This window comes from Varanus komodoensis, unplaced genomic scaffold (assembly GCF_004798865.1).
Source record: "Varanus komodoensis strain SLA01 unplaced genomic scaffold, ASM479886v1 scaffold39, whole genome shotgun sequence".
Taxonomy (NCBI): domain Eukaryota; kingdom Metazoa; phylum Chordata; class Lepidosauria; order Squamata; family Varanidae; genus Varanus; species Varanus komodoensis.
The window spans coordinates 9,076,346-9,103,193 of record NW_025335922.1 but is presented as its reverse complement, the minus strand read 5'-3'; the positions used below and the strand labels follow the sequence as shown (position 1 = coordinate 9,103,193).

The following is a 26,848-nucleotide window of genomic DNA, read 5'->3' as shown; positions in this document are numbered from 1 at the left end:
ACGAAAGGAATGAGCAACTTCTGCTTACTCACAAGTTGTCTGGGTAGTCCTCCTGGGACTGGTCCTGTCTCATCCCACAGACTACCTTGCAAGTGATTGGGCTTTATACCTTATGGCACTTTTGCCCTGCTCTTCCTTAAATCCCAAGCCTTTAACTGTATCACCAGTAGGTAAGGGAGGCTGCAACTCCAATATCAGTGGGGCAGAGTCTGAATTTTAAAGGAACTGTCCATGGTACTGAACCTGCACCATGGAGAGCTTCTTAGAAGTTCAGCCTGCAACCTGGAGTGGCTCGACTGCACCACCGACATTAGTGCCCTCAGCCTCCACTCTTCGTAGGATTAGCTTTGAAGGATGACTCTTTCAAGCAGGAGAGCCCAGGTATTTTGAGTGCAGACAGTTCCAACTTGGGTCCCGGGTACTGCCAGCTCCATGGCTCTCTCTGCCTGACACCACAGAGAGCTGCTGCCAATCAGACTATGTTCAGCTCCACACACCATGGAGCATCAAACAGTATCTTATGGCTTGTGTCACGTAAAGTTACAGCAGCAGCATCCAGAACATCCATGGTGCCTACCTTAGTTATAGCTTCACACTGTGAAATGCAACTGTACTTCTGTCCAGTTAAGAGACCACATCCAACCCCCCAAAAGAGATAAGGTTCAGTTTCAACTCAAACCGCTCCTTTTTACAGTCTCTGTCTCTTGATGATGTTCTCTTCCTTCTAAATGAAAGTAAGGGCAAACGTTGCACAACATCTTAACATTGTGAGTTGCCCTGTCTAGCCTGTAGGCTACCAGGGAACCCCTGATGGTTAAGCCTTCTGGCTTCTTCTCCAGACCTTACCCCTTCTGGAGAATAAGCTCTTACTTCTGATCAGTTGCTGGTCTGAGATAAGAGCTGGACGTTGCTGCGTCATGGCAAAAGGAGCCTTCATCACTGTTTAGCCGGGAAATGCTCTAATCCCAGCCCAAAGAAAGAACTCTGGTTTTGGGACGTCACTGTGGAAGTGCCGCAGAGTGAGCCAGTGCTGCTTATTCTGAGTATACATGCAGAAGCTTTGTCCTACTTACTTCTCGGTAGGCTTAAAATAGTAATATTCATATTTGGTCTCACCTGTTTTGCTTCTGGCTCAGCCCAGAGATGAAATACAGATTGGAATTTGGCCCATGGGCAGAAAAGCATTCTTCCGCCCTGGTTTAGGGATAGAGTATCTTATCAAAGAAACTGTCTAAAGAGGCACTATTCATGTTTAAGATGGCTTAATAAACTGCAGTGGTTCTTCCGTTCTTTAGAGGCTAATCGAAGCTTGGGATAACTAAATATCACACATGCATGGACACACATAGTAGATTTCGCATTCAGATATTGCCAATATCACCAGGCGAAGACCTTTTTATTCAAACATCATTTTAATTGCTAATATTATTTGCTTATTTTATTCTTTGGCCAGGGCGACTTATTTTATATTGTTAATTCATTTTATATTTTTAGTGTATTATATTTTAATTGATGTTTTGTGAGCCGCCCCGAGGCTTCGGTGAATGGGGCGGCATAGAAATTTTCTAAATAAATAAATAAATATCAAGGAGAGCTTTCTTACCAAGCAAGCTGTGTCAGGCCTAGAACTATGCTCAAGGCAGCGCTTGGGCTAAAATACACAGACCAGAAGGAAGCAGGTGTGAGCCCAGGATAATCGCAAATGCATTGTGCTCAAGGTATAAAGGAGAGGGCGAGGGAGGAGGGGAATGCACACCCAGAGTACTCAGAGTACCATGAATTACAAAAACTAGATCCCTTGAAAAGCACCTTGCAATATGCAGCTTTCAAAAGAAACTTGACCACAACAGTGAGATGAAATAATCCATTATGCAAGCCCACATAGGTCATCTATTCTCACTTCTTATATGGTGGCTAGACAAGTTATTGTGAATTTTGATGTGACTTCACCAGCAATGAAAAGTAATGGCATGAGATGACACTCAATATACTTCTGTTCCTTGTACTTCTAAAATTCACCTGTACTCTTGCTCTAAGCCTGAGAGACTACAATAGAGAAACCCAAACACGACATCTGCTTCAAATTCAGCTACCAGGTAATAGGGGATGAAATCACTGTATAATAGGCTACAATCCCTGGCAACCTGCAGATGATAGTTCAAGTCCAATCTCCTTCTTAGTGCTGGAACTCAAATGAAAGCATCCCTGACAAATGGCTCTCCAGTCTTTGTCCGATTTCCTCCAGCAGCAGAGAGCTTCCATCTCCCTAGACAGTGGGTACCACTGTCTGGCTGCCATGACTGTGAAGAGGTTCTTCTTGATGCTCAGGCAAACCTATGGACATAGGCAGCAGTCTTGTATCAAGAGCATCTAGATCAGTATTATCTACACAACTGGCATTTCAGACAGGTTTCTTCCCCATCCCTACCTAGAAATGCTGAACAAACCTAAGACTGCTGCATGAGAAGCAAGTGTTCAATCAGCTATAGCTTTTCTCCTAATTACTAATAATTGAGCCAGATCACACACACGTGTGTGCACACAAAGCCAGTTCATCCGGGTTACTTAACTCAGGATGAGAAGCAGTAAGCATAACTGCCATTTCGAATATGCAAGCCCCAACCACCCTGTGCTGCATGCATCTAGCCATCACGGATTCTTCAAGCCTTGAAGAACCCTTGCATAACCTACTACCAATGGCAGGTTACACGAGAGTTGTTTTAATTCTCAAACAATCCACAATGGCTGGGTTTGTAAGATATAGATCAGAGGCTAGATACTGAAAAATGGAGAAATCATTCCGTAAGTGGAAGGCTATCGCTGGGAAAGCCTCCTTCATGTTGTCTCCATTCAGGCTCCCCTAAGAGGGGGCAGTTAAGGAAATCCTCAGCCATAGATTGTGGTGTTCAGGTAGACTGCAGTTGAGAGAGGTGTTCCATGAGGCATATTATGACTTCAGGCCATGTAGGGCTTTACAGGATAGAATCGGCACCCTGAAATGGGCTTGGAAGCATACCTGCCGTCAATGCAGCTAAGCCAGAATTGATCTTACATGTCCGGACTTTTTGGTCCTGGTTATTAATCTGACCACTGTATTTTGCAGCTTCTCAACAGTCTTCAAGAGTACCTTTGCAGGAACCCGATTTTGAGATTACAGATGTTTTCAAACATACATGCCAGCATCCTGACTAGTGGTCATGCTGGCTGGGGCTGATAGGAAGGCATCAACTTGGGAAAGGCTGCACTATTCATTCCTCCATCTCAGAAGCAAGATCTATGCCCTGACAAGTGTGAACATAAAACTCGTCCTGTGGCAGAGATGCCTCGGAAGCATTCTTTGCTTGAAACCCGGCCCAGTTTAAAATTCACCCATCATCACATATATACAGCAAGCTAATTTCTGTATGAAAAATCAATTTGATGCTGTTGCTATAGGAACTAGGTTCAGTTTCCAATGGGTTTCATTTTTTTTTTTTAAACCAAACTTTGCATTTAAGAAGAAATTGAATTTGAAGGGGGAAGGAAGGGCAGAGGAAGGACATTAAAGTCAGAGGTTGGTATTTGAAACCTCATCTACCTCTCCCCCGCCCCCCTCATACACGCTCTGCCCCCCTCCTCTGCCTTCCTGGATCACAGGCAACTTCCCCTGGAAAGGTAAAGAGTGTTAAATGATTCACCAGAAGTATGACTCACCATAAGACCTAGGCTGGCGGGGGGGGGGGGGTACTACACAGATGCTGAGAACACTCGCCTGCCTGTGTTAATCCACAGAAAACTACACACAAAAATGGGAATGGTCTCTGTGACACAGGGACTAGAATGTTGGAGCGGAACTTGAGAAATCTGGGTTCTAGTCCTGTGTCTCTGGGTCAGACACAGACTCTCCACCTAACCTGCCTCACAAGCTTGCTGAAATGATAAAATGGAGTGGAGGACGACTCTGTAAGCCCCCTCGGGTTCCTTGCAAGAGGAACACAGTGAGGATATACATTATGTTAAATAAATAAAGTAGCAAAACTGGCTAAGGGCTGCATAACTGAAGAGAGTCAGATTTAAAAAGAACGAAATAGAACGGAGCAGAGGATAAGGTTCTCTGTGGCTGCAGATGTGTGTGACATCCAGGACTCCTCCAAGTGCCAGTTGTTGTTCCTCTTGTTATTGCATTGAATTTAGCTCCCACCACGCTTCTCTTGCGAGGAACCCAAGGCAGCCTAGGTAGCTCCATTTTAGGCTCACAACAGCTCGAGAAGAGCCAGTGTGGCATAATGGTGAAGAGCGCAGGATCATACTCAGGCAATCTGGGGTCTAGTCCCCACTCAAGCAACTGGGTGACTTTTGCCCAATTGCAGCCCCTCTGCCCAACCTACCTCACAGGGTGGTTGTTGGGAGAAACAGAAAAGAGGATAATTATGTAAGTCACCCTGAGCTCCTCCAAAGGGGAAAAAGGGTGGGATATAAATTTAATGCATCAATCAATGAAACTTCTGGTTGGGATGGCATGCAGGGAGCTGCCTGCTGCCTCTTGCAGGGGGCAGTCCCCTCCATGTTGCCCCAGTCAAGCTGGAGGCTGCCTTTGTTGAGCTCCAGGCCATGCACACTGTGTTTTAAAAGCCACCTTTGTGCCCTGCAAAGCAAAAGGGAGGCTGAGGTTGCTGGTCAGGCTCCAGGAGCCTGCTGGAGCAGAAGACAGGAGGAGCAGGAAGGAAGGTAAGCACGGTGTGTCCGAGCTAGCCACCTCTCTCTGACATCAGTCACTCCCTGGCATCTCCAGGTAGGGCACCGAGTGTTCACAAGCAAGGCATGATGCAGCCACGTCCGTCTGCCATGAACATCTGGTATCAAGAGGGAGGCAAGCTCCGAACTTGGGACTTGAACATGACAACACTTTCATCTTTCCAAGGCTTTGGGGCAGATGGCACTTATCTTACCCCATCCTTCCCTGGTCCCAATTGCTAAAAGTCAATTAATTGATTTGTTTGTTTGTTTGTTTAAGATACATTGGTTTTGAAAAAGCCCTTGGTGCATCTCAGGGGAGATGTCCAGAATTATACACACACAAATATGAACAGCTCCCCAAAGTACTTACACAAGATGCTCACAAAAATGCAGTTATGAATGGGTTGTCCAGGGAGTAAAATTTTCTGGTTTCTGGCAGCTGATACATAGCCTGGTTTTCAGATTGTTCCCTCTGGTACAGGCCTACAGACTGAAGGGGGCAGGCACTAAGAATGTGCTATGGATGCTTTTTCTCATCTAATGTAGAAAATAGTGGCACGGAATCCCATAACTACTGATGCATTGTGTGAATCAGTTCTTATAGTTGTCAGTCCTGAAAATTATGGACAGCTGAATTATAGGAGAGGGAACACATCTCTCTCTCCACACAGCTGATAGTTTTATAACCTTCCATCATGCATGCCCAGTCTTGCCATCCAAGTAATCTCTGCCTAAACTTAAAAAGCTCCAACACTATAGGAAAGGTGCTTCAAGCCCTTGATAATTTCAGCCATTCTTTTCTGGAGCTTCATCCAGAGTTATGATGCCCTTTTAAACCCCAAATGAGATAACCAAATGATGTGTTGTATTCTCACTCTGGCCATAGTGTAAGATAGATGTGCTAACCTTATGATGCTTCCTTGCTGCATTTTTTCCATTTCCATTTTTTAGGCTGTTGAAGTTGTGTGTGCCATATTAAAGGTGTGCTATGAACTGAATTGCAAGTCATGAATTCCTCCTTAGGAACATGGGAAGCTGCCAGACTATGTGTCCATCTATCCTATTTTTGCTGTCACTGATTGGCTCTGGCTTTCCAGGGGTTCAGGCAGAATTGTTTCCCAGTCCTACCTGGAGATGCCAGAGACTGAGCCCTGGGTTTTCCACATGTAACATAAAGCATGTGCTCTACCACTAAGCAACAACCCCTGGCAAAGTGAAGAAATGATAGCTAGTTTTAAGAATTTGTATATTATCATTTTTGCAAAAAGCAAACTGTTACATAAAGCTAACTTGGTTTTGGCAGCACATATGGCTAGTTTTACACTTAACATACAAATTCACAGGTGCCCACGAGGGCCACAGAACTAGCAAACCACCTGCAAATTTCTGTCCAGGTTTTCTTCCTTGTTACTTCAACAGATGGCCACCCTTAAGTTCTGATGGGCTGGGATGTTCTGCTCAGCCTTCCCCTGCCTTACGAAGCTCATCAACTTCTTCCTGCCCACAGGCTTTTCAAGTATGTGTTGCACAACGCACTGCTGAACACCGCATCCCACAGTGCCCGTGGATGCCGAAAATAAACTCTGGCTGCATCTTGACTGAGTGCAAATATGCACACTTCGGCCTACCCCTATCCACCCCCACAACCACTTCACAGTGGAGGTCGGTGACAGCCGCACAGGCCTTGAGGCAGCACACGTGGCTGAAGTGGCGTCTTTCAACTTCCAAAGTGGATTCATTTACCGGCTTCACATGCATGGAGGAAACTGTGTCCCAAGCCTCTGACTGGCTCCAAACTCCAACTTCAGCTCTGGCCCCGCCTGCGTTCGACATGCAGAGCTGGATGCATTCAGACTGAAACTTATGGGGAAGATATGGCTTAGCCAAACTATGCCACTCTTGCCAAGGGACTCTTAGTTGCTCTGGTCCACCTGGATTTGGACAACACGTGAAAACATGGAGGGTTTTCTAAGCTCTACAATTAGTCATGGCTACTGGGATTGTTTATAAGCCATCATGGTTATAAACCTCTCTGAGGGAAACAGGGGGTTCACACAATACACTAAACCACACCACAGGGCTTAATGTGTTGTGTGTCATGGAGTATCTTGGACTTTTAACACTCCTTTGTCAAGTTCATCCCTTCAGGTTGGTATTAAAGCACACCTCTCACCCCTCCTTTGGGTTAGAGGGTATGCTTACTATTTTAGAGAGTGATGTGGGTGCTTACACAAATGGCAGCATCACCAGAGATAAGGCCCTTGTTTCCCAGAAAGCAATCTGGTGAGATTAAAAGAACAGGATCTTGAGCAAGAACGAGTACAAGGCAGAAGTGGGGAGGTCACAAAATCATTCTCTTGAACCCCCGCAAAGGCGGTACTGGAGGGCATCACCTCACTTAGCAGCAAGCCAGGCTCCCAGTTAGAGAAGTCTAGAGGGCCCCAAGAGAGGCGGCTGCTTGCATATTGATGCCCACGGACACCAAGTTGGAAAGCAAAGGCTGGAGGAAGGTCACAATAACCAGGTGCCTACACGGAAACGCAACAGAGTAGCCAAACTCTCTTCTGGTCAACATGCTGCCCTGATTAAATGAAATTTCCCCATTATTCCAGAACCTCACCGGAGACCTCAGCCTCCGGGCAAACTGCAGTGACTGTCCTGCTCAGAGAAATCCAGTAGCAAAAGCCATCGCACCCCTGTTACCTTCATTGAAATTGTCATCTGCCGAAATGTGAGTGAGCGGAGACTGGGGCCGAGAGTCACCGCAAAGTGAGTAGCTGTGCTCTGCTTGAATGAGCGGTGCTGGAGAAGCCGGCGAGAGCTCCACTTCCATCATCTCGTGTTTATCAGACAAGAAGGGGTCGTTCAAGAGCTGCCCCAAGACATCCTGGGAAAAATCATCGAGGAGTTCCGTGAAGGGCTGTGACAAAAAGAGGAAAGAGGAAACGAATCAGGCAGCTATCGTGTTACTAGTCTGTATTAACTATACATAGTCCTTCTGCTTCAAATTGTGTGGCAATCATTTCATTTACAGGGTCACATCATGAAACTCGGGTAACCCAACTGGCACCCCAGAAATGGAAACAGGCACTCCACTGAGATAACAGAACTGGCACATCAAAAACGGGGGTTGTGTGGACCCGTCCAGAACAGGGTTCACCATGTGCCTTTTCTCACAGCTCAGCCAGCGAAGAACCTGAGAGTAGCCCTGAAGGGTTAGATACCTGCCCAGGCAACCATGCAACGCAAGCAGGGCATGAAGAGTGCCCTGCATTTGTCCCTGCATTCGCTCACCAGCCATGGAATTTGCTGGGGGCCTTAAGGTGGGCAGCCTAACCAGGCTCACAGGTCTGTGAGAGGCTAACATGGGGCGAAGGGTGAAGGAATGCCATCAGACTGAGCTCCTTGAAGGCATTAAGTACCTGAACATCCCACATATACTCCATCACCACCACATCTCCATTCTTAGATGCTTAGAGTAATAGCTATTGAGAAACATGTCCTGCATCCATCTTCACACATTCCAAGTTAGGGCCAGCCCTATCATTAGATTGAGTGAAGGAGCTTCCTCAGGCAGCAGATTCTGGGAAAGCAAGGAGGACCAGCAAGGTTGTCCCAGGGCAGAACTGCATGGGTACCAGACAGAGCTACTCTGCTGCACACAGATTCAACAGGTGCACTCCTATGTATGCATGTATGTATTTTCATCTGCTGGGTCAGCCCTGTCGGAACAAAATCACTTCAGATGAAGACATGCAAGAGAAAGTGAATGAACTATACGCAGGGGTCCTTTTTGCAGATTTATGGTTTAACAAGTAATTCATATAGGTACAATTCCCCCACCGATCCCAGCAAACAGAGGTGAGGTGGATAGCCACTGGGATCCTGCTTCCACCCATATGCATACTCAGCTTTTGTGCGTTGACATTATGATTGGGGCTTTACAAATCCATCTTGCTGAAAAATTGCCTCATGCCAATGACCAATTGTCATATCTTACAGCAATTTGATCCAAATGTTAATTGGATGCTAAGTGAACTATTTTCTTTTGTCATTTCTGAACCTACAGCATATTTAACTGGATCAGCTTCAATTCTAGTATTCTGGGTGAAAATACTGCACCTGTCTCCATTTACTCTCTTCAGGCATTTTCCCTGCTGCATTGCATAGGTCTGGATCGATGCCATAAACATCGGCTAACTTGCAAACAGAGTCAATCCCTTCACCGTTCTAAGATGTGCCCACTGTGTGCTGATTATTTCAACCTGCATACAATGGGCTGGCTCGTACACGCTTGTATTCAGTTTAGTTAGCCAAATGTAGTTACTGTTCAGTTCATGCTTACACATGCATGTTTATGGCTCTATGACAGTAACATCAAGGTAGCTGTATATTTTCCTGCATTTTTAAAAAATTCCTTTGTAAATCACACTTTAAAAATGGAGATTTACTTTTGACAGCTCTCAGAATTAACTACTTTCATAAATAGGGTGACTTGCACTTCTGCATATTCTTAAGGTGGTAGAATTTCAGGAAAAAGTACAAAATTGAGGGCACCCAATAGGGCACATGAACAAAACAAAACACCTGTATAAGCATCGTCCTACAAAGGGAGAGAACCAGCCACCAGTTCACTTTCACAAGATAAGATCACTCATACTTTTTGCTACATTTGACAGCTAACCTTCTGACAGCTGTCTAACAGAGCCAAATCACACAATAAACCTACCTAAGCAATGCCTAGATTTTGCCAGCAAGCAGCTCCCTCCACACTGCCCCCCGAGGCTCTCCATTCCTGCACTATGGATATCTGCATTTGTGCAATGCAGATAAAAAATTAAAATGTGCAAATATTTGTGAAAATAAGGGAGCAATGATATGTAAAATGTTTTGCAAACATGGGTAGCCCCTCCAAGGTGCACTGAGGCACTCTGAAGGGGCTCTCCATAGCTGTCAGGTCAGGTTGCAAAAGCTGGCTTAACATTTAGCTTTTGCAATCTCCAGGAAAAATGTCTGGCCCTTTAAAAATATGAAACAGTGGTTGAAATACATAGATTGCTAAAGACAAACAGAAAACCCATGGTCAGACTCTTATCAACCGCCCCCCAGAGCAAAGTCCACAGTAATATTATGAAACAAATTCTGATGTTGCCAGAATGAGTCAAAATGAACAAACATATTTCACCCAACTCAGCAATGCAAAATCTAACAAAATATGCTGTCAAAACATCTAATCCCTGTGTATGCGCTCCACATGATAGGGGTTATGTTCTCCGAGCATTCATATCTTCAGCTGCAAGGGAAAACTTGTTTGCCAGGTTTTTCTGCAACTTATTTTATAGTAGGCCTTCCCCAACCAGGTGCCCTCCAATTGTGTTGGAACATCACTCCTGTGGCCAATGGCCATGCTGACTGGGAATTATGGGAGTTGCAGTCCAAAACATCTGGTTGGGGAAGGCTAGTGAAATCTGTAGACAACCCAAGGAGCAGCAATTCTGGTCCCACAACACACATACCATAAGCAATCACTCACATACACATTAACAAAAGACGTCCCATCTTGTGTATGACTTCCTTGCCCCTCCAAGTCCAAGGATGAAGAACTGCAGTTGTGCACTTATCTGTTCCTTGCGGCAGGAAGCCATTTAGGGTTTTTTGCTCAGTCTAAAGCATCATTATTGGATGCAAGCAGAACTCTTGCCTTGTTGCTTATTTTATAAATTGGTGCTCATATAGTTTTAAGCAGTCTATACTTGCAGAGCAGGGCTGGGGTGTACTGTACATTCCAGTTCAGTGGCGTTGTCAGTGCCCCAAATCAAACTGCATGGCTGCTGATCCACTGCGGGTTCTCCAAATCAAGACTACAGTATCCAACACCCTAGAACACAGGCCAGGCTGACTGAGACTTATGGGAGTCAGAGTGTTGTGAGCCAGGCGTCCCTTCCCAATGAAGGCAATCACTCCGGCAATCACTAAAAAGAGTCTTTTTTCCAAACAGCTGCAAAGTATTCACAAACACCAAAAGTATACTCAAGGTAGAAAGTCGGCCTCTCGCTCTGACTGAAATCACCCCGCACTTTGCTTATGAACCCTTCGGGGCCTGTCTCTTGGGGGCAGTGCACTCTGAACGCCGCTCCTCCAATTGCCCCAGCCGACGAGGGCGCCTGCACAACGAGCATCCCAAATAACCTCAGAAACCTCCCCGGCCTGTTCTCTATCGGATTCTTTCTCACAATTAAGAATAGTATTGGCCCGTGTTTGTCCTTGAAGTGCTTTGATCCTGTGCTTTCTCAGCCTGCCCCGCTGGGGGTAGTTTGCCACCTGGAGTCCCGCTAGTCTCAACATCTGCAGTATCAGGGTGAGAACTCTGAACCTCCACTGGAACAATAATTAACTCCCCTTCTTCCAAGCCTAAGCTATGGTTCCCACCAGAGCCTTCACTCTCTTGTGCACGCTTGGGAATTTCATCTGAGCACTTGCGCACGACACAGCCATCAACAACTGCAAAGATACAAGTTCTGTACTGCACAGGAAGCTATTTGAGGGCAAAACGGACTCTCGCTCTGTTGCAGTGTGCGGTTACAACAGCTCTGGAAACAGGATTTGCCGGGAAGACCACAATTGGTGCAATCACACTTCACACCAACAAGCTTCCCATGTGGCAATTACACCATTATGATCTCCAGTGACATCTGTGCTGCCACATTAATAGCAGGAGGATCAAGATGCCTTCAGTCATGTAGCGTTACAGACTTCTGCACCACTCTTCTATCCATCTGTTCCACAAAGCTGAGAATGCAAGATCAGAAGAACACACAAGATCAATAAAATCATATTTAAAATATGGGTATTATTAGGAAATATCTGTGGACATGCGTGATGTTATGTTAGAATAAACTCTTCCATATCAACATATAATGGAAGATATGCCTTAGATGGATATCGGAATGATTAGCAGGAAGAGACTCCTTTGTGTGGACTGTTGAGAGAGTAGAGGGCCATTCCTAAAAACCTCCTGCTACACTGTCCCACCACTGGATGAACTTGGGAGAGGCTCGGGATGGAGCCTCTTTGGCTGATCCTACAGAGCACACTCTCCAGCATTACCAATTTCTCTGATACCACACCTATTTCCACATGGTATCCCAGGGAAGGACAGAAGGCACATCAGGTCTCTGGGTGATGCGCCACTGATGGACAAGAGTTGCTGACTCCAGATGAAAAAGGTTCCTCCACCCATCATCAGGCCACTGAAATTAAGAAGGCTGAGGTAGGAAAGAGGACTTGGGTTTGTGGAGATGCAATTTGGTCCTGGCACTGAAGACAAATTCCACTGCTGTGCGTATGCTGAGAAGCAGCAGTTCCTTAATGTCATCCGTGTGCCCGAGCAACTATTTTTTATTTGGATTTTGGGTCTCTGGCAAAAAGTAGATCCTGTGAACACGTTTAACATGTTCTAGAGAAGGACTATATATGAAGAAGTGCACAGACATCTACATAAACACATTCCAAATAAATGAGGCAATGAGAAAGCTAGGTGCCAATTCTTCTAAAAGCAAGTCCAGAGGTAACAGATATACTGCTGACTAGCTTTAAAATGTCATTAAAGGTAACAGCACTAAGTAAACCCCAGTGTCACCTTAATGCCCCAGCCTGAAGGGCTTGATCACCTCAGGTTTCTATTTACCAAAGCCCAAGTTAAAGTCCAGGTCAAATCTAAGGTGGGAGTGCCAACTACAGAAAACCTTGACTTAGCTCTTAACTAAGAAAAACACCATCAGACGGATTTGCCTCGATAAGACAGAGGGATCAGGCAGGGAGAAGGTAGTAGAGGCTGACATGTTGAGTCAATTAATTTCTGCCTAGTGGCAGAACAAGGCAGAAGAGCTTTGGGAAGAAGAGGGAAGAACGAGGCATGTGTAGAAATAAGCCCACATTGGAAGCTCCATGTTTTTGTGAGCACCTGGACAAGACACGTTCAATAGGCTCCTTCTCGTAGGGAGTCCGCTTTCTCACCGCCACTGTCATCAGCTGATCATGCTCCTCATTCTCTTCACCAGGGTCCCACTTGCTTAGCTGATAGGCAGAGAGCCAGCGAACAAGGAGGCAAAGATACCTACTCCTCCTGCTTTCTGGGACAACACAGCAGACAGGGAACCAAATAGCGAAGAGGAGGAGCAAGGGTCACAGGGCCTCAGCGGGTATCTGAACATGCCTGCTCCTGATACTGGCTTTGCATTGCAGCAGCCTCCCTCAGCCTTGTGCCTTCGCCATCAACCCAAGCTGGCATGGCCGACGGCAGGAATCCTGGGAGTTGTAGTGAGGACCCCATGCTGTTCAAGAATATACACTGTTAGGCAGCATCTATTTCATATGCATAGGATAGAGATTATTCATCATTCAACCGTAATTAGACTTTTAAAACTATATTGAGTTACGCCTCCAACACAGCCAATCTCTTTGACCTATAACCATGCAGAAAATGGAAATCCAATCCTTAGAATAGCTAGAAATGAAAAAGGGAAAAAAGAGACCTTAGAAAGTACATCTTGGCTGTGTACCAGCTGGACACCTTCAGCAACAGCTCTGTCTGTCCAGCCACATACCATACCTCTCAGACAAAACATTCCTTTCTTTGAGGCCGCCTTTGGCATAAATAGCCTTTTATGTCTGATCACAAGAATCCCTCTGGAATACAACGGGGCTCACACTTATTTAACTCTTTGCTCTTGATTCCTAAGAACATTTTAACTGTTTTATCCAAGGAGCAAAACCTGACAGGGCACCAGCCTCTCTGAAGTTACGGGGGGGGAGAGGGGGGGACAGATTTCACCTACTTTAATCCACCTAAGGAAAAGTGCTAATTAAAACATGCCTCCCAAAAATCATTACCAGGCTATTTATGCAGATATGTAGAATATAGAGCATGATCAATAACTACCTTGGTTGTTTCCAATTAAAAAAGTTTTCCTGCAGGTATTTCACAGAGACTTAAAGCCCGGGGGGCGGGGGCAACCTTTTTGGTAAACAGGCCACAGGGCATATTCCACTGTTATCAGGCAGTACCAGTCCAATATGAATAGCACTGCACTTGCAGACTTTGGTACCTCTGCGGTTTGCCTACCGAACTGGGGAGTAAGCAGCAGTGCAGTCTGGGAGAAGCAGGCAGGCTGGCTCCAGGCCTGAACAGTTGCTATCCTGGATCTACATTTGTGAATGTAGAAATAACTGCAAGAATGTAAATAGAAATGCAATATTTCAATCTCACCATGGTGGAAAAGACTAAGGCCAAGTGACTTGTGTGCTTATGGCTCAGTCTGCTGCCCAGGCCATTTCCTGTGGATGGGCAGCTTCACCTGGTGAAGTTCATCAGGTGGTTCATCTTCTTTAAACCAAACTTGGACTGGGCAGCCCTCCAAACAGAGTAGCCTTTCACAACCTGGTGCCCTCCAGGCGCCATACTGCTAATGGCGCCAGGCGAAGACCTTTTTATTTAAAAGTTATTTTAACTGTTAATTTATTATTATTGTATGTATAGATTTTAATATATATAGCCGAGATGGTACCAGTTTTTAAATTATTAATTGTATTTTTTTATGAATGCTGTGAGCTGCCCCGAGGCTTTGTTGCGATGGGGACAGCATAAAAATGTTTTAAATAAATAAATGAAGTCATTGAATGTTACTTAGTCTCCTTTGCTGCTTCCTCCTGAAACATTCAAGGAAACCGACTGGGCAAGAACGACTAAGTGCATTCTTGAGTGTTGATTAAAAATGACAAAAATAATAGAATATTGCAATCATGACTTATTTGCAAGGTGGCTTCACATGGCATGTGACCTGGCCAAGAATTCTACCTGGCTTTCATTCCAGACACAGCTAACCAGCTAGCCAATGTCCCCTGCTGTTGCATCTTGAGCGGATTCCAGGCATCACCACTTTCTTCCCACAAGAGCGAAAGCCATGATTTGGGAATCGGGGTTACATGAATAATGCAGAACATTAGTTATGTGAAAACAACATCTTATCTACAATAATAAAACACTATTTGAATTGGAATGCACGGCTGCATTCCTGATCAACTACATCATGATGGTCATATTCTTCTGTAAAAAAAAGAAAAGAAAAAGTGGTCCCTGGATATGGTCTGGAATCACAATGCTGAAGCAAAACATCCCTGGGTTGGGCCAGGGTTTGGAGAGGAAACCACATGTGGCCACCTTGAGTTCCATGCTGGAAGAAAGGTGGGCTAGAAAAATCATAAACAAATAAGCTACACTCTCAAAGTCCCTGGCTCTGAAGTAATACAAGCAAATTCAAGAAGCTTCTATAATAATCTGGGTTCATATAAAAGGGCTTTGCAACCTGACTTCGTTGTGATAAATCCAGAATAAAGCCAGAGGGTGGTTTTTTGTTTTGCTTTGTCTTATTTTCTGAGAGACTTTGCGTAGTGTTGCTGCAAGCTGGAATTTGCTTCGGTATACATACAAGGTGTATTGTTTATTTAACTAATATTTGCTTTGCGCGGGGAACATATTTGCTGAACAAAATTATCCTATTATTTCCAGGAATAGTGCTGCCCAGGCTGTAGGTGGGGACACTACGAGTTGAGAAACTGGATCTCTTCTTGGAAAACCACTGACCTTAGAAGTGGGAAAAGATGCTTCTCAACTTGGGAATGTGTTTTAATTTAGCAAGCAGCTGTCTAGCTTGATTTCTCTCAGGTTCATATTTTTCCATTGCTAAATTCATTCTGCCCTGTTTCCAGATTGGATTGTAAATTATTATTTTTAGTTAGCATGAGAATGCATACATACCTTCAACCCGCATTTCAAAATATACACATTTTATATGCATTCTTCAGATGAACACATTTTTGCAACAAATTATTTTCCACTAAATGAAAGGTTTCTATGTATTTTACTGAATATACACATTTTGGACCATTTCAAATGTACCCATTTTAACACTTTTTGATACATATATCACAATATTCAGAAAAGTGTGGCTTTTAGTGTCTAACTGTAGTCTAGTTCATGTTCATGTGTGCAAAATGCTAATTTGGTACATTTGATCTAACTGTGAAGCAAACACATTTCTCTCTCCTCCCTAGCTGAAGTCACACAGCCTGCAATGACTGCTTATAAATTAAAATTCATGCGTTGCCATCCCACTTATGCATATTTCTGATGAAGTAATTTCCTTCTGAGTTCAGGTGTTCACAAGATTACAGCTCTAAGTCCTCTATATGTCACCAACCAATATTGTCTGCCCCTCCATGCTCCAAGGTAGGGCAAAGTCATGCTTTATCTATTTACCTCAGAGGTAGGCAGTCATCAGCCAGCTGTTAATACTTCTCCATGAATATCAGTATTTAATAACTCACTTATTTTTAGGCAAGAAGAAAGTTATCCTTTTCTGGAAGTTATGTTAAACGTCTCAACAAGCAGGGTAGTGAGCTTGTAGAGCAGTCCAGCTCAAGACAATAAAATCAACCGCAATTTACACTTCAGTCAATTATTAAAGAGCAAAGTCCTCTGGTGTTCCCTTGCCCATATTGCTCCAGCAATTAGGACTTTGGTAGCGGAACACACAATCTAAGACTAATCTGCAGGGCAAAACAACAACCCAGATGGCTAGTTTCCCACACGTGGACATTAAGGTCTGCAGATGGAACACCAGAGCAGAGGAGACAGTGAATGGCCATGAACTGCAAAACCAGGCACCCGGAAGGGAAAGCAGAGGTGTCAGGAAGCCCTGGGCCAAACAGCTCACCTTTCCAACATCTTCCATTATTATATTTGTAGTCCATTTCATGACCTTTATATACACTAATCTCAGGACATTAATGTTTTCATATCAGTGATTTCACCGTTTGTTGAATAGGCACTGGCGTAAAGTCTTCCATGAATAAACAAGAATTGGAGGGTGGGGGGACAGCCAAAAATTAAGCTATCTTGGGCCCACAGGGTAGTGTTGCCATGTTTTGAAAGTAAAGATGAACTTTTTGCCTAGTTTACTATAGCTGTATACAATTGAATAGGCTAAATAACTTAATAAATAAGCCCTGAATGGCACTCCCAAAGTAGATTTTTTCATCTTCAATCCAGCCATAAATTCTAAATCAACTTCGTTTCATACAGCACATTATTATGATAACCTGGATCATGATGGTTTCTCTTGAGGGTGTGTATGTTCCTATCTGTACATGTGTATTTTGCTTTGGGGTGGGACTGAATTTCTGGTCCCTTTAGCTCTGTTCCCACATTCCTACACTGCATCCAGAAAAACACAACAAGCTTTCTTTTTTGCACTGGGTGTGTAGTTGCCTCTCACAGCACGAGATCATTTCACCCAACATTTGCCAAGGACTGTGTTTATCCCAGACATGATGAATCAGTGATCTGGCCACTCGCAATCCATAGGAGGTCTATGCTTATATCAGCACCAATGGCTGCTAGCAAACCTGGTGAGTGCAGCATCAAGCCCATGTGTCCATATGCACACGGTGGGCATGTCATGAGCAGAGTTGGATGGTGCCGGAAGTTGGACTAGATGGCCCAGGAGGCCCCTTCTGACTCGCTCTGTTTCTATGTTTCTACCAAAATGCCAGAGGCAGGTCTGAGATGAAATGCCCCTTCTCCCATATGGACATCCATTCACATGCAATGAGTAGGTATGGAAGGCATTTATCAATTTTGCAGAAGGCTCCCAAAAGATAACTGGAGTAAAAAGTAGGGCATATGGAAGAGCAGTAAATAACAAGTGGAACTGATGGGAATCACCTCCTTCCTTAGAATAACACCAAACCAACCTACAGGATTGTGGCATGGATTGCTCTGATGATTATGCAGGGCATATCAAATACTATCAAGTGCTACATGAATGCTAAGTTTTATTACCACCTCTTTGAGGCACTCACTATTATTTTGACAGTACAGTCAGCAGGGAGCCTGCAGCCTGGAAATGCATTAACAGTCTGTCTGGGAAAGCAAGTTGCTTCTACACTCATACAAAAGGCCTCTTTTCATATAGGGTGAATCCATTTAGCAGTAACACCTTCAATACCTCTTCTTCACACTTCTAACTCAACTTGCTACGCATCATCAGTTTTCTCTAACAACACAAGGGGCCTACCTACCAAACAATCTGATATCAGCCCTGCTTTATTTTACACAAGGGGACAAGGCATTCCTATGCAAAGCTGTTCTTCTAGCAAGTGCAAACACAGAAAATCCTTTGTGATTATAAGTTTTGACTTAAACTTGCAGTGCAGGGGAAAGAAGAAAAAATACACACGCTCGTGTGATTTTAATTAGAACTGAGCTGAAATTTCTTGAAGGATATTCTTCTGGGAAAGAAAAATGAGATTTTTCTATGTGTCTCCTGCACAGAAGGAGGGTCATTTTCTCAGAAGGTTTTGGTAGAGGCACCATTCTTTGTTAGAGGCTTCCCTTTCTTCCCCACAGTGGACAGACACTGTGCTAAGCCTGGGGCAACATGAAGGATTGGACAGAGCAATAAGCAATGACGGCAGCAAACTAACAACCCTGAAGGGACAAGGACCAAGCTCTGGTGCTGGTTAATAAAGAGGCCCCATCCCCAATAGACACCTGGAAAATTTCTCCTCCCAATGAAAGAAAACGAGTGAGCAGGTCGCCTCACTTTCCCTGATGGAGGTGGATTTCATGTGCAACATTGCCCCTTCTAGAAATGAGCTTTTGACATGTATCGGGCCAACCTGAGACTTCTCCATGCACAGCTGTTCCTACGCATCTGGTCTTTTGTCTCGTCTTCCATCCACAGCTCTCAGGGCTCTGGCAGGGGCCAGAGGGAGGGAAACCAGAACCAGAGTGCAGCTGGCTGTTTATACCTAATTCCCATGGCAAGTATGTGAGGCCTCTTGCAATTCCCTAGGCGATGCCCACTTATTTCGATTTAAAGCTAGGACTGCTTTTGCCTTTTATGTGTCTCTTCACGAATGTAGCAAAGTTTCAGCCTGCATCTGCCACACACCATCTGAACTGGCAAAAGACGGAACAGTCAACTGGGGAATATTCTAGGGTTCTTTGCAACTCAGAGCAGCCTTTAACCTCAAATCTGCTCACTGCCAAACAGAAATATGCATGTGCAATCCATAATGCGCACCAGTCAGTAGCACAAACTGTAAACACAGTGTACTGCCTGACAGAGCTGCGTCCAAGAAGTGAGGCAGAATTGGGGGGAAATGATGCAAGCACGGTCAGGCTCAGCAAAATAATTTAAAAAATCACATGAGCAGAACAGTCACATGTGGGTTTTTTCATGGTTAGCCGATACTTAAGACTGCAAGTGGAGCATGAGGCCTGAGTATAAAATTACAGCTTGTGCCCCTCTTTATCTCTAGCCTCTACAGCACATTCCATTCTCTGCCTCTCCTTACTCCACCCTGTGAACGTTGAACTCCTGAAATTTACCTCGGTATAAAAAGCCTTTTCCTAAACCTAAAGAAAGTACTGGCATTGCACAGAGCTAAGAAGACAGCCACTGCTCTTCAAGCTGCAGGACGTGTTCGCTGCAAGTAATGCAGCCAGAAGGTGGCATTGCGAGGGCTGCCCTGGCCAGGCTTGCCATATTTCACAACACTGCAAGTCCCGCCTCACCAGATTTACCCCCAGAAATGAGCTTTCCCTTTGGCCCTATTTTGTTGCGCTACCATTGTGGAGAAATCTTTTGTCATCAAATATTATGGATTAAAGTCATGTCATCAGGATCCACAAATACAGAGAAGCGGATATATGCTATTGCACCTCATAAATCAAAAACAGCACGGGGTGAGATGACCAAGTGTTGACAACAACTGCCTGCATGCAGACTTTCAAGCATAACTTTCGCTACTCATCTGCAAAGTTGCTTATGCAACTCAGCGCATCTCTGCATGCAACCAGTGAAGTAGGTGGGCAATTCAGAGCATTGCAGATGTTTTGGACTCAAACAGATGGGATTCTTGCCATGCATGCTTGGGCTCAAAGGTGCTGCAGTCTAACACATCTGGAGGGTACAAAGTTGCCTACTTCTAATCCAGTGTACCAAGCTGTGGCACAGTGCAAATTAACTGGGTTCAGTCTGGGCATTAAATGGAATTGTCAGACGTTCCTGATACTGAGGCAGAAACGAAGAGCAAAATATATTTACAGTCTTGCCATGCTGAATTCTATTGGTTTATAATTTTATGATGGTTCTATTGTACACTGCTTTGGAAACCAGATCCGGAAAAGCAATTTAAAATACAGCAACAGCACCAAGCATGGCGACCAAGTACTTTTTGGTGGCAGGATTACAAGGTGGTAGGTGCAAAATGAGGGGAAAGACTGAGATTATGTAATAGAACATTTTGATCTGATGTGGAACAAATGGATCATTTTTTGGTAATACAGGGGTGAGAGCCTTGATCCAGACAGGGACTGCTGTGGGTTGAAAGCCTCTGTACATCTCCCCCCACTAGTCTTCCAATCCAGATCTGATCCCTGTGTAGACTTCTAAGTAAGAAAAATAGCTATCTACTAGCTATACACTAAAAGTAGCATATAGTCTGGCCTAATTCCAACTCCCCATCCATTGCACTAATATAATATCCACACTCCCCACCCCCACCCATTAGATGATCTATCATCTGCACAAATCTCAGTTCAGACATGTAACAGCCAATCTATGCCTGGGATATTAGGACTGTACTTTGGTTTCATGCATGCCATCTTTCTAACGCATGCTCAGATTCCATCCTATACTTCTTCACTTGGGAAACTATCATTTGCTATTATATAATAACCTGCTAACTATAGGTTGCATAAACCATCATCTGCCTCCATCCCAGAACCTGTAACTATGGTTTGAAGTAGGTTTCAGATTCTGGCTTAGAGGCAAACCATGGTTGGTATAATTCACAGGTTGCCTTTGCTTCAAAACTCGGCAGCAATAGATACTGTATGTCCATACCTCTGGCTTAGAAGCAAACCATAGTTGGTATAATCCATAGGTTGCCTTTGCCTCAAAATTGGGCAACAATAAATATGTCCATAACAGGATAGAAGGGAAGGTGCAGATCCTGAAGATGGTCCTAAGGACTTCTCTATGGGTCAACCATTAAACAGGAACTGAGCTAAAGAATGTCAGGCTGTGAATAATGTGATAACCTCTGCACTGGCCATGACTAATCAAGACATTTTGCTGTCTGACGCAAAAGATAACAAGGCTAACCAAGGGAGCCGACTCTTGCTTCAAAACTGGGGATGGAACAGAACCCTTCACCTGAGGACAGCAAGCTAATTTAGGGATCACAGAGCAGGAAACAGAGCACACAGAACCCCAATTTCTCATTGCTCTTCACCGTGTCCCCAGAATCTACTGCTGGGGACAGGCTCCTTTTGAACGGTCCAGCACATAAGCAAGCCCCCAAACCTAGCTCGTGCTCTCCTCTCTCGCCACCCTGACCAAGGCAGCTCAGTAAACAAGTTTTTGCCTTTCTCCATGACATTGCTTGGAAGAGCCTTAAATTCCATTCACAGCTGGCTGGAAGGAAGAAAACTCCCTAGAGTGTGCATGCACTAAAATCACTGTGATATCATGATTAGTCATGCATACTGGAGAGAGAACATCCTTCTCCAGCACATAAACTCCCCCTCCGCTGTAACCCATTCAAGTCACTGCAAGTTTCCCAGACTCTACCAAGGAGGGAGATCAACATGGTGCCATTCCTAATTTGAGACTAGTATCAGACAGGGCACACCCAACCATTTTTACACCTTTGGGTTGATTTTAGGCCTTCCAGCAAAGAGTATCTTCCCTCCACATACTAAAAATGCACTGGCTTTAAAAATACCCCTCATGCTCAATTACAAAGAAGGAACTTTGTGTCCTATATTGAAACAAAACCAACTATGCTCTGTTCTCCTCTCCCCACACTCCAATTAAGGCAGCTCAGTAAACAAGGCTTTGCCTTTCTCCGTAACATTGTTGAAGAACCTTAAATTCAACAAACAGCTTTTTGACCTGCTACTTCCAGTGTAAGTAAATAAACAAAGAAGGAGCTTGCATTTCACCAACAATAATGCTAGTAAATAATAGGAGTTATCAAGGTTGGATGGAGCAAGGTTTTACTGTGCTTCAGCAACAATGGGAGGCAGCTTCCTCATGTCTCCAGGTGTGCTAAGCTAGAGCTGATGAATCCCAAGGTTCTATGAAGAACTGCAACAACGGACTAAGCAGAGCACACAACCCTGAAATCTGCCTACATTTGGGCTAAGAGCTGGACCTACCATTCGACACGACAGGATGGCTGGCTCAGGCAGCAGATGCTGGGGGGCTGCTGTCCCTTCACCACTGTGGAAGAAAGTCAAATGCCAGCTCAATGGAATAGGGGGCAGCATGATCTTGTTCCACCCCTCAGGCACCAAAATGTCTTGGGCCTATTAGATAGGTGAACTGATGCAAACTGATTGCTCCAGATGCTCAAGACAAGCCCGCAATAGAGCCCACCTGAGGGAAATATTTTCAGCCTGCTTAAAATCACTAACAAGAGGAAAGGAGACATGACCAAAATAAAACACCAGACTTCTCCAAATATCTCCCACTCCTTGCACAGAAAGAAAAATAACTGGAGCCTCCGAATGCTTTGAAATTGGAGCCTTCGAATGCTTTTCCAACTTGGCCTCCTCCCACTGGTCTGTTAGACTAGACAGGACACATTCCAAAGGAGAGAGGGTCTCCAGAAGGAACACAAAACAATGCTTGTATCCTCTGGCAATAAAGACATGCACACCTCCTTATAACTAACTGTATGCTCTCCTGTTCAGTATTTCAGCCACTCTGTAATTTTTTTTTTAAAATTAAGAAAACACACAACCTGGTAGGGGAAGATTTATAAAAGCTACTGAGAGACTAGACCATTCCCAGACAAGTAGGAGATTCGTATGACTATTCAGTCTGAAAATGATTTTCAAAAAAGGGTGACCTAGAAACTTGCTTATTCTGCCATCTGCATCGCATAATTTTGTGGGTTTTGTTTTTAAAGACTAATGATACTGTTCCGCAAGTGCAATCAGATTTTTTTAATGAAAGAAGCTAGACTTCCCTGTTTTGTTTTAAGGTCTTATGAGTAACATATGAGCAAAATGGAAGGAAAAGCAACAGTAGGTAATGAAACAGAGGATATTAAAAATGGAACTCAGCAGCATTTTTAAGGATGCCTGTGAATAACCTTGCCAACACCCCACCCTCAAATATTAGCGTAGACTTCCTCTTTGGCCTGCACAGAAATTCAAGCAAGTGGCCTCTTTGCAGGTTAATAATAATGAATAAAAGCCTCTGATGGGACAGAGGGAGCTGGGACTCTGCGACCAGCCTGTTTGGTTTCCAGGCTGATCACATTAGAGGGCATGAACCTTTTCAGGAAGCTAGCAAGAAACCAGGTGGACTGGCAGAGGAGAGATGGAGTGATCCATTCATCCTCCACCAGTCTGCTCACCTGCCTGCCTGAAACCCCAAGGCACCAGACCAGAGGAAGGCATCTCAAGTATTCACATCCCTCTCTTCAACAGGATTCTTCAGAGTACACAGAGAATACAAAATATGTAAATACAAGAGAACAATGAAAACCCAAAAAATGTGACAGCAGCCTCACAGCTCTTGGTGGAGATGAAACTGATTTAAATGGAGCTATGATCTTAGCAGCACCTGTGTTCAAGTCCACACCTGAAGTCAAACTATACCTGACAGTGACTCATGGCCCCATCCTGGAGAAAAGTCTGCTCTGTGCAAAGTGTTATGAAACCAGCAAACCATACTTTACAGAGAAAATGTGCATACAGGAGAGCCATCATCTGCATTCAGCTGAACACCTGCAAGGAACTTATTCCTAGGGTGGGCAAGGTATGGCCTTCCAAATGTTGCTGAATTACAACACCCTTCACCCCTGACCACTGGACATCTCCCCTGGGACTGACGGGAATTGAAGCCTCACTTTATCTTGTTGGCCACCCTTGAGCATACATACATTTTTCTATACAATCAGAAACTTGGTTTTGCCAAAGTTCCGCTCTACTTTCCTCCACCCCCTACTCCATTGACTAGAATCCCCCATTTCAAGAAGGCTGTCTTGGCTGGTGGCTCACAGGAGCCCTCAAATACACAGGATGAGAAATCTCCAATCAATTTCTGTCTACCAGGACAGAGAAGGGGATCTCTCCTGCTCACATTTCTTTTTCCCATCCCAACTGAAGGATTTCACTAATTATTTTTATTACCCCTTTGGAACCTTTTTGCCATCTTAGAACTCATGGATGTTCCTTGGTATGGGCAGGTACAATTTATGGCCTTTGCCAAAGTCTCTTGTTAGAACTAGAGCAGGATATTTCATTAATAAACCTGGTAGGGTTTGTTGAATTATTACTATTCAGTGCTGACTGTTTATATTTCAGAATTGGGGGAGGGGGGGAAGGAACCCAAGAATAATTTCCAGATATGCCAGGTTGCTCTTTCCATGTCAGAAGTCCTTTTGAAAAGGAAGGTTTGGGCCAGGGCAGTCACCTGGCCAGAGTTACTGAGATTTGTCCCTCTCCCAGGTAATTTATGTGCCAATATTGGGGTTCTCCTCATCCCAATAGAAATGCATTGACAGCAAACCTTAAATAAATTTGCAGTCTGAAAGGTGTTGCAGACTGCCCATCCAGCAGAGAAGCTGGTGCCCCCTTTGCCACAGGCACTGTCCTGCTATGTTTTTATCAAAAAAATCCTGCCACCTATGATTTTTAGATACAGTTACAGCAGTTCTGCCTTCCCGAGCTACTTAGTCCAAACTGTTACAGCAATTATTCCATTAGTCTGGGAAGTTTTGGGAGGCAACTGGATAAGTAAACATCCTTGCAACTTTCTTGTTTTGCTCTGCTTCAGTGCCAGCAGTTCACTTCTCGCTTCCACAACCAGGAAGACCGGGAAGCCATACCAAATATAGCAGAAAATGTTGTCTTCTAGCCAGCTGGGGAATACAGAATACAGTGATCCCCTAAGGCTTGGGACAGCAAGTGTCTGAATAACAGCAGGTGGAGGGTGCTAGCATTATGCACCTGTGCTACTTCTGGGCTTTGCAAAGGCATGTGGCTGGCCACTGGAGGAACAGAAGGCTCCATCAGATCGAACTCTGGTCTGAGCCAGCACAGCACTTCTTATGCTCACCCACATACTCCAGAAGTCAGGACTGTGGCAACACAATGTCTGAGGGGCAAGGAGGGTATTAACAAAGTTGCTTCCCTAAATCACCAGTGCAAAAGAGCTGAGGGGAAGAAGGTATGGCTCAAGCAGAAATGTTAGCTCAGACTTGGAGCACTGGCTTTGCATTTTAAATTCCCAGCTTCTGCTTCAGCAGCTCCAGTTAAAAGAGCCAGGCAGCAGGTGAAGGAAAAGACCTGACTAGCCAGTGATGGAGTAAAGACTACACATATACATTTGCATTGATTTACAGCATTTGCGTGCTGCTCCATATCAAAACAGATTCTGGAGGCATGCAAACAATAAAAAGATAAACAGATCAAAGAATAAAATCAGTGCATTTGAACAGGAAATGCATCTGATGTGTTTTTCAGGTGATTTGAAAGGGGAATTGTTTTCCCTGTTGTGAACACGAACACACTCACTCTAGTCCTGCCAGTGCCTACTGTCAGACAGAAGTCCTGCAACAACAACAACAACAACAACAACAACAACAACAACAACAGTGAAATGGTTCTTTCCCATTAACACTTTGCAAAATTTGGGGTTGGCACCATTTACTTATCTGTTCCTGAGGACCTAGGTGGCATTCACCCCAGACAGTTGCAGCCCCCATGGCCAGTCCATGTTGCAATCTCAGCTCCCCAATGCTTCCACAAGCAACCCTAAAACCCTCTAATGTGCCTGCAGCAAAACATCTCTCAGATGTTAGAAACATAGAAACACAGAAACAGAGCGAGTCAGAAGGGGCCTCCCGGGCCATCTAGTCTGACCTCCGGCACCAGCCTGCTCCACTCACGACATGCCCACCATGTGCACGTCCAGCCTGTCCTTGAACACCCGCACCGATGGGGCCTCAGCAACCTCCTGTGGAAGCCCATTCCACACCCTCAGGGTCCTAACTGTCAGGAAGTGCTTCCTGGCATCCAAATGGAACCCTGGCTCCCTGAGCTTTGCTCCGTTGGAGCGCATCCTGCCTTCCTCTGCAGGGGAGAACAGGTCTCTACCCACCTCCGTGTGACATCCCCTCACATACCTGTATGTTGCCAACATATCCCCTCTGAGTCTCCTCTCCTCCAGGTTGAAGAGATCCGGTTCCCTCCGTCTCGCCTCATACCCCATCCCCTGCAAACCGGCCACCAACCTTGTGGCCCTACGCTGCACTGACTCCAACCTGGCTATATCCCTTCTGTAATGAGGGGCCCAAAACTGAGCACAATACTCCAGTTGCAGGTGCACCAGAGTTGTATAGAGTGCCATGATGTTGAATCATGGCACTGTCTCATCTGATTCAGAGGACAGTATGGTGAATGGGCAGAGCCCTGCCTTTCTGGTGCTCTGCTATTACCTTCCTGATTTCCCCTCTGTTCTCTGTGGAGAAGCTGACAAGGTGAGAATACGCCTGGTCAATTTCACCTGCCTTTAAAAAAAATGAAGGAATGCTTTGCAGACGAGCACACATGCTCTGCTAAGAAACAAAAATTCTGCTTTTCTGTCCACAGAACAGCAGAAACCCCCATGTCACAGTGGGATGGGAGCGAAGCCAGCCAGCCCACAACTCAACCCAGCAAAGGGTGTGGCTGCAGGACTGAACGAGTCTCTCCCTGCCCTGCACCCTAGAGAGACCAGCCCAAATCAGCCCACTCAACACTTCTCCAGCTCCCACTGCAGTGGGTCTCCCCAGCTGTTAACGCAGAGAGCAGGAGCAGGCAATTGCATTTCAGGCGTTCTGAACTCCTATCGGCTCAGCCAGTATGGCCAGTGGTCGGGGGTCCTGAGATAAGTGGTCCAAAATATCTGGAAGGCACCAGGTTTCCGACCCTACAAAGAGAACCAGGTTGGGAGACCTACAGTTTCCAATTATTTGCAATTTGTTTACCATGTTTATATAC

The 26,848-nt window shown here is 44.9% G+C and overlaps 1 protein-coding gene across 1 annotated transcript in view; it reads right to left on the bottom strand.

Moving 5' to 3' along the window:
- CREB3L2 (cAMP responsive element binding protein 3 like 2) overlaps nt 1-26,848 on the bottom strand; it is a 78,922-nt gene that overhangs the window by 29,491 nt on the left and 22,583 nt on the right. Inside the window, exon 2 of the mRNA XM_044441329.1 lies at nt 7,420-7,636. Coding sequence (XP_044297264.1) covers nt 7,420-7,636 — 217 coding nt within the window. The remainder of the gene's footprint in view (nt 1-7,419; nt 7,637-26,848) is intronic.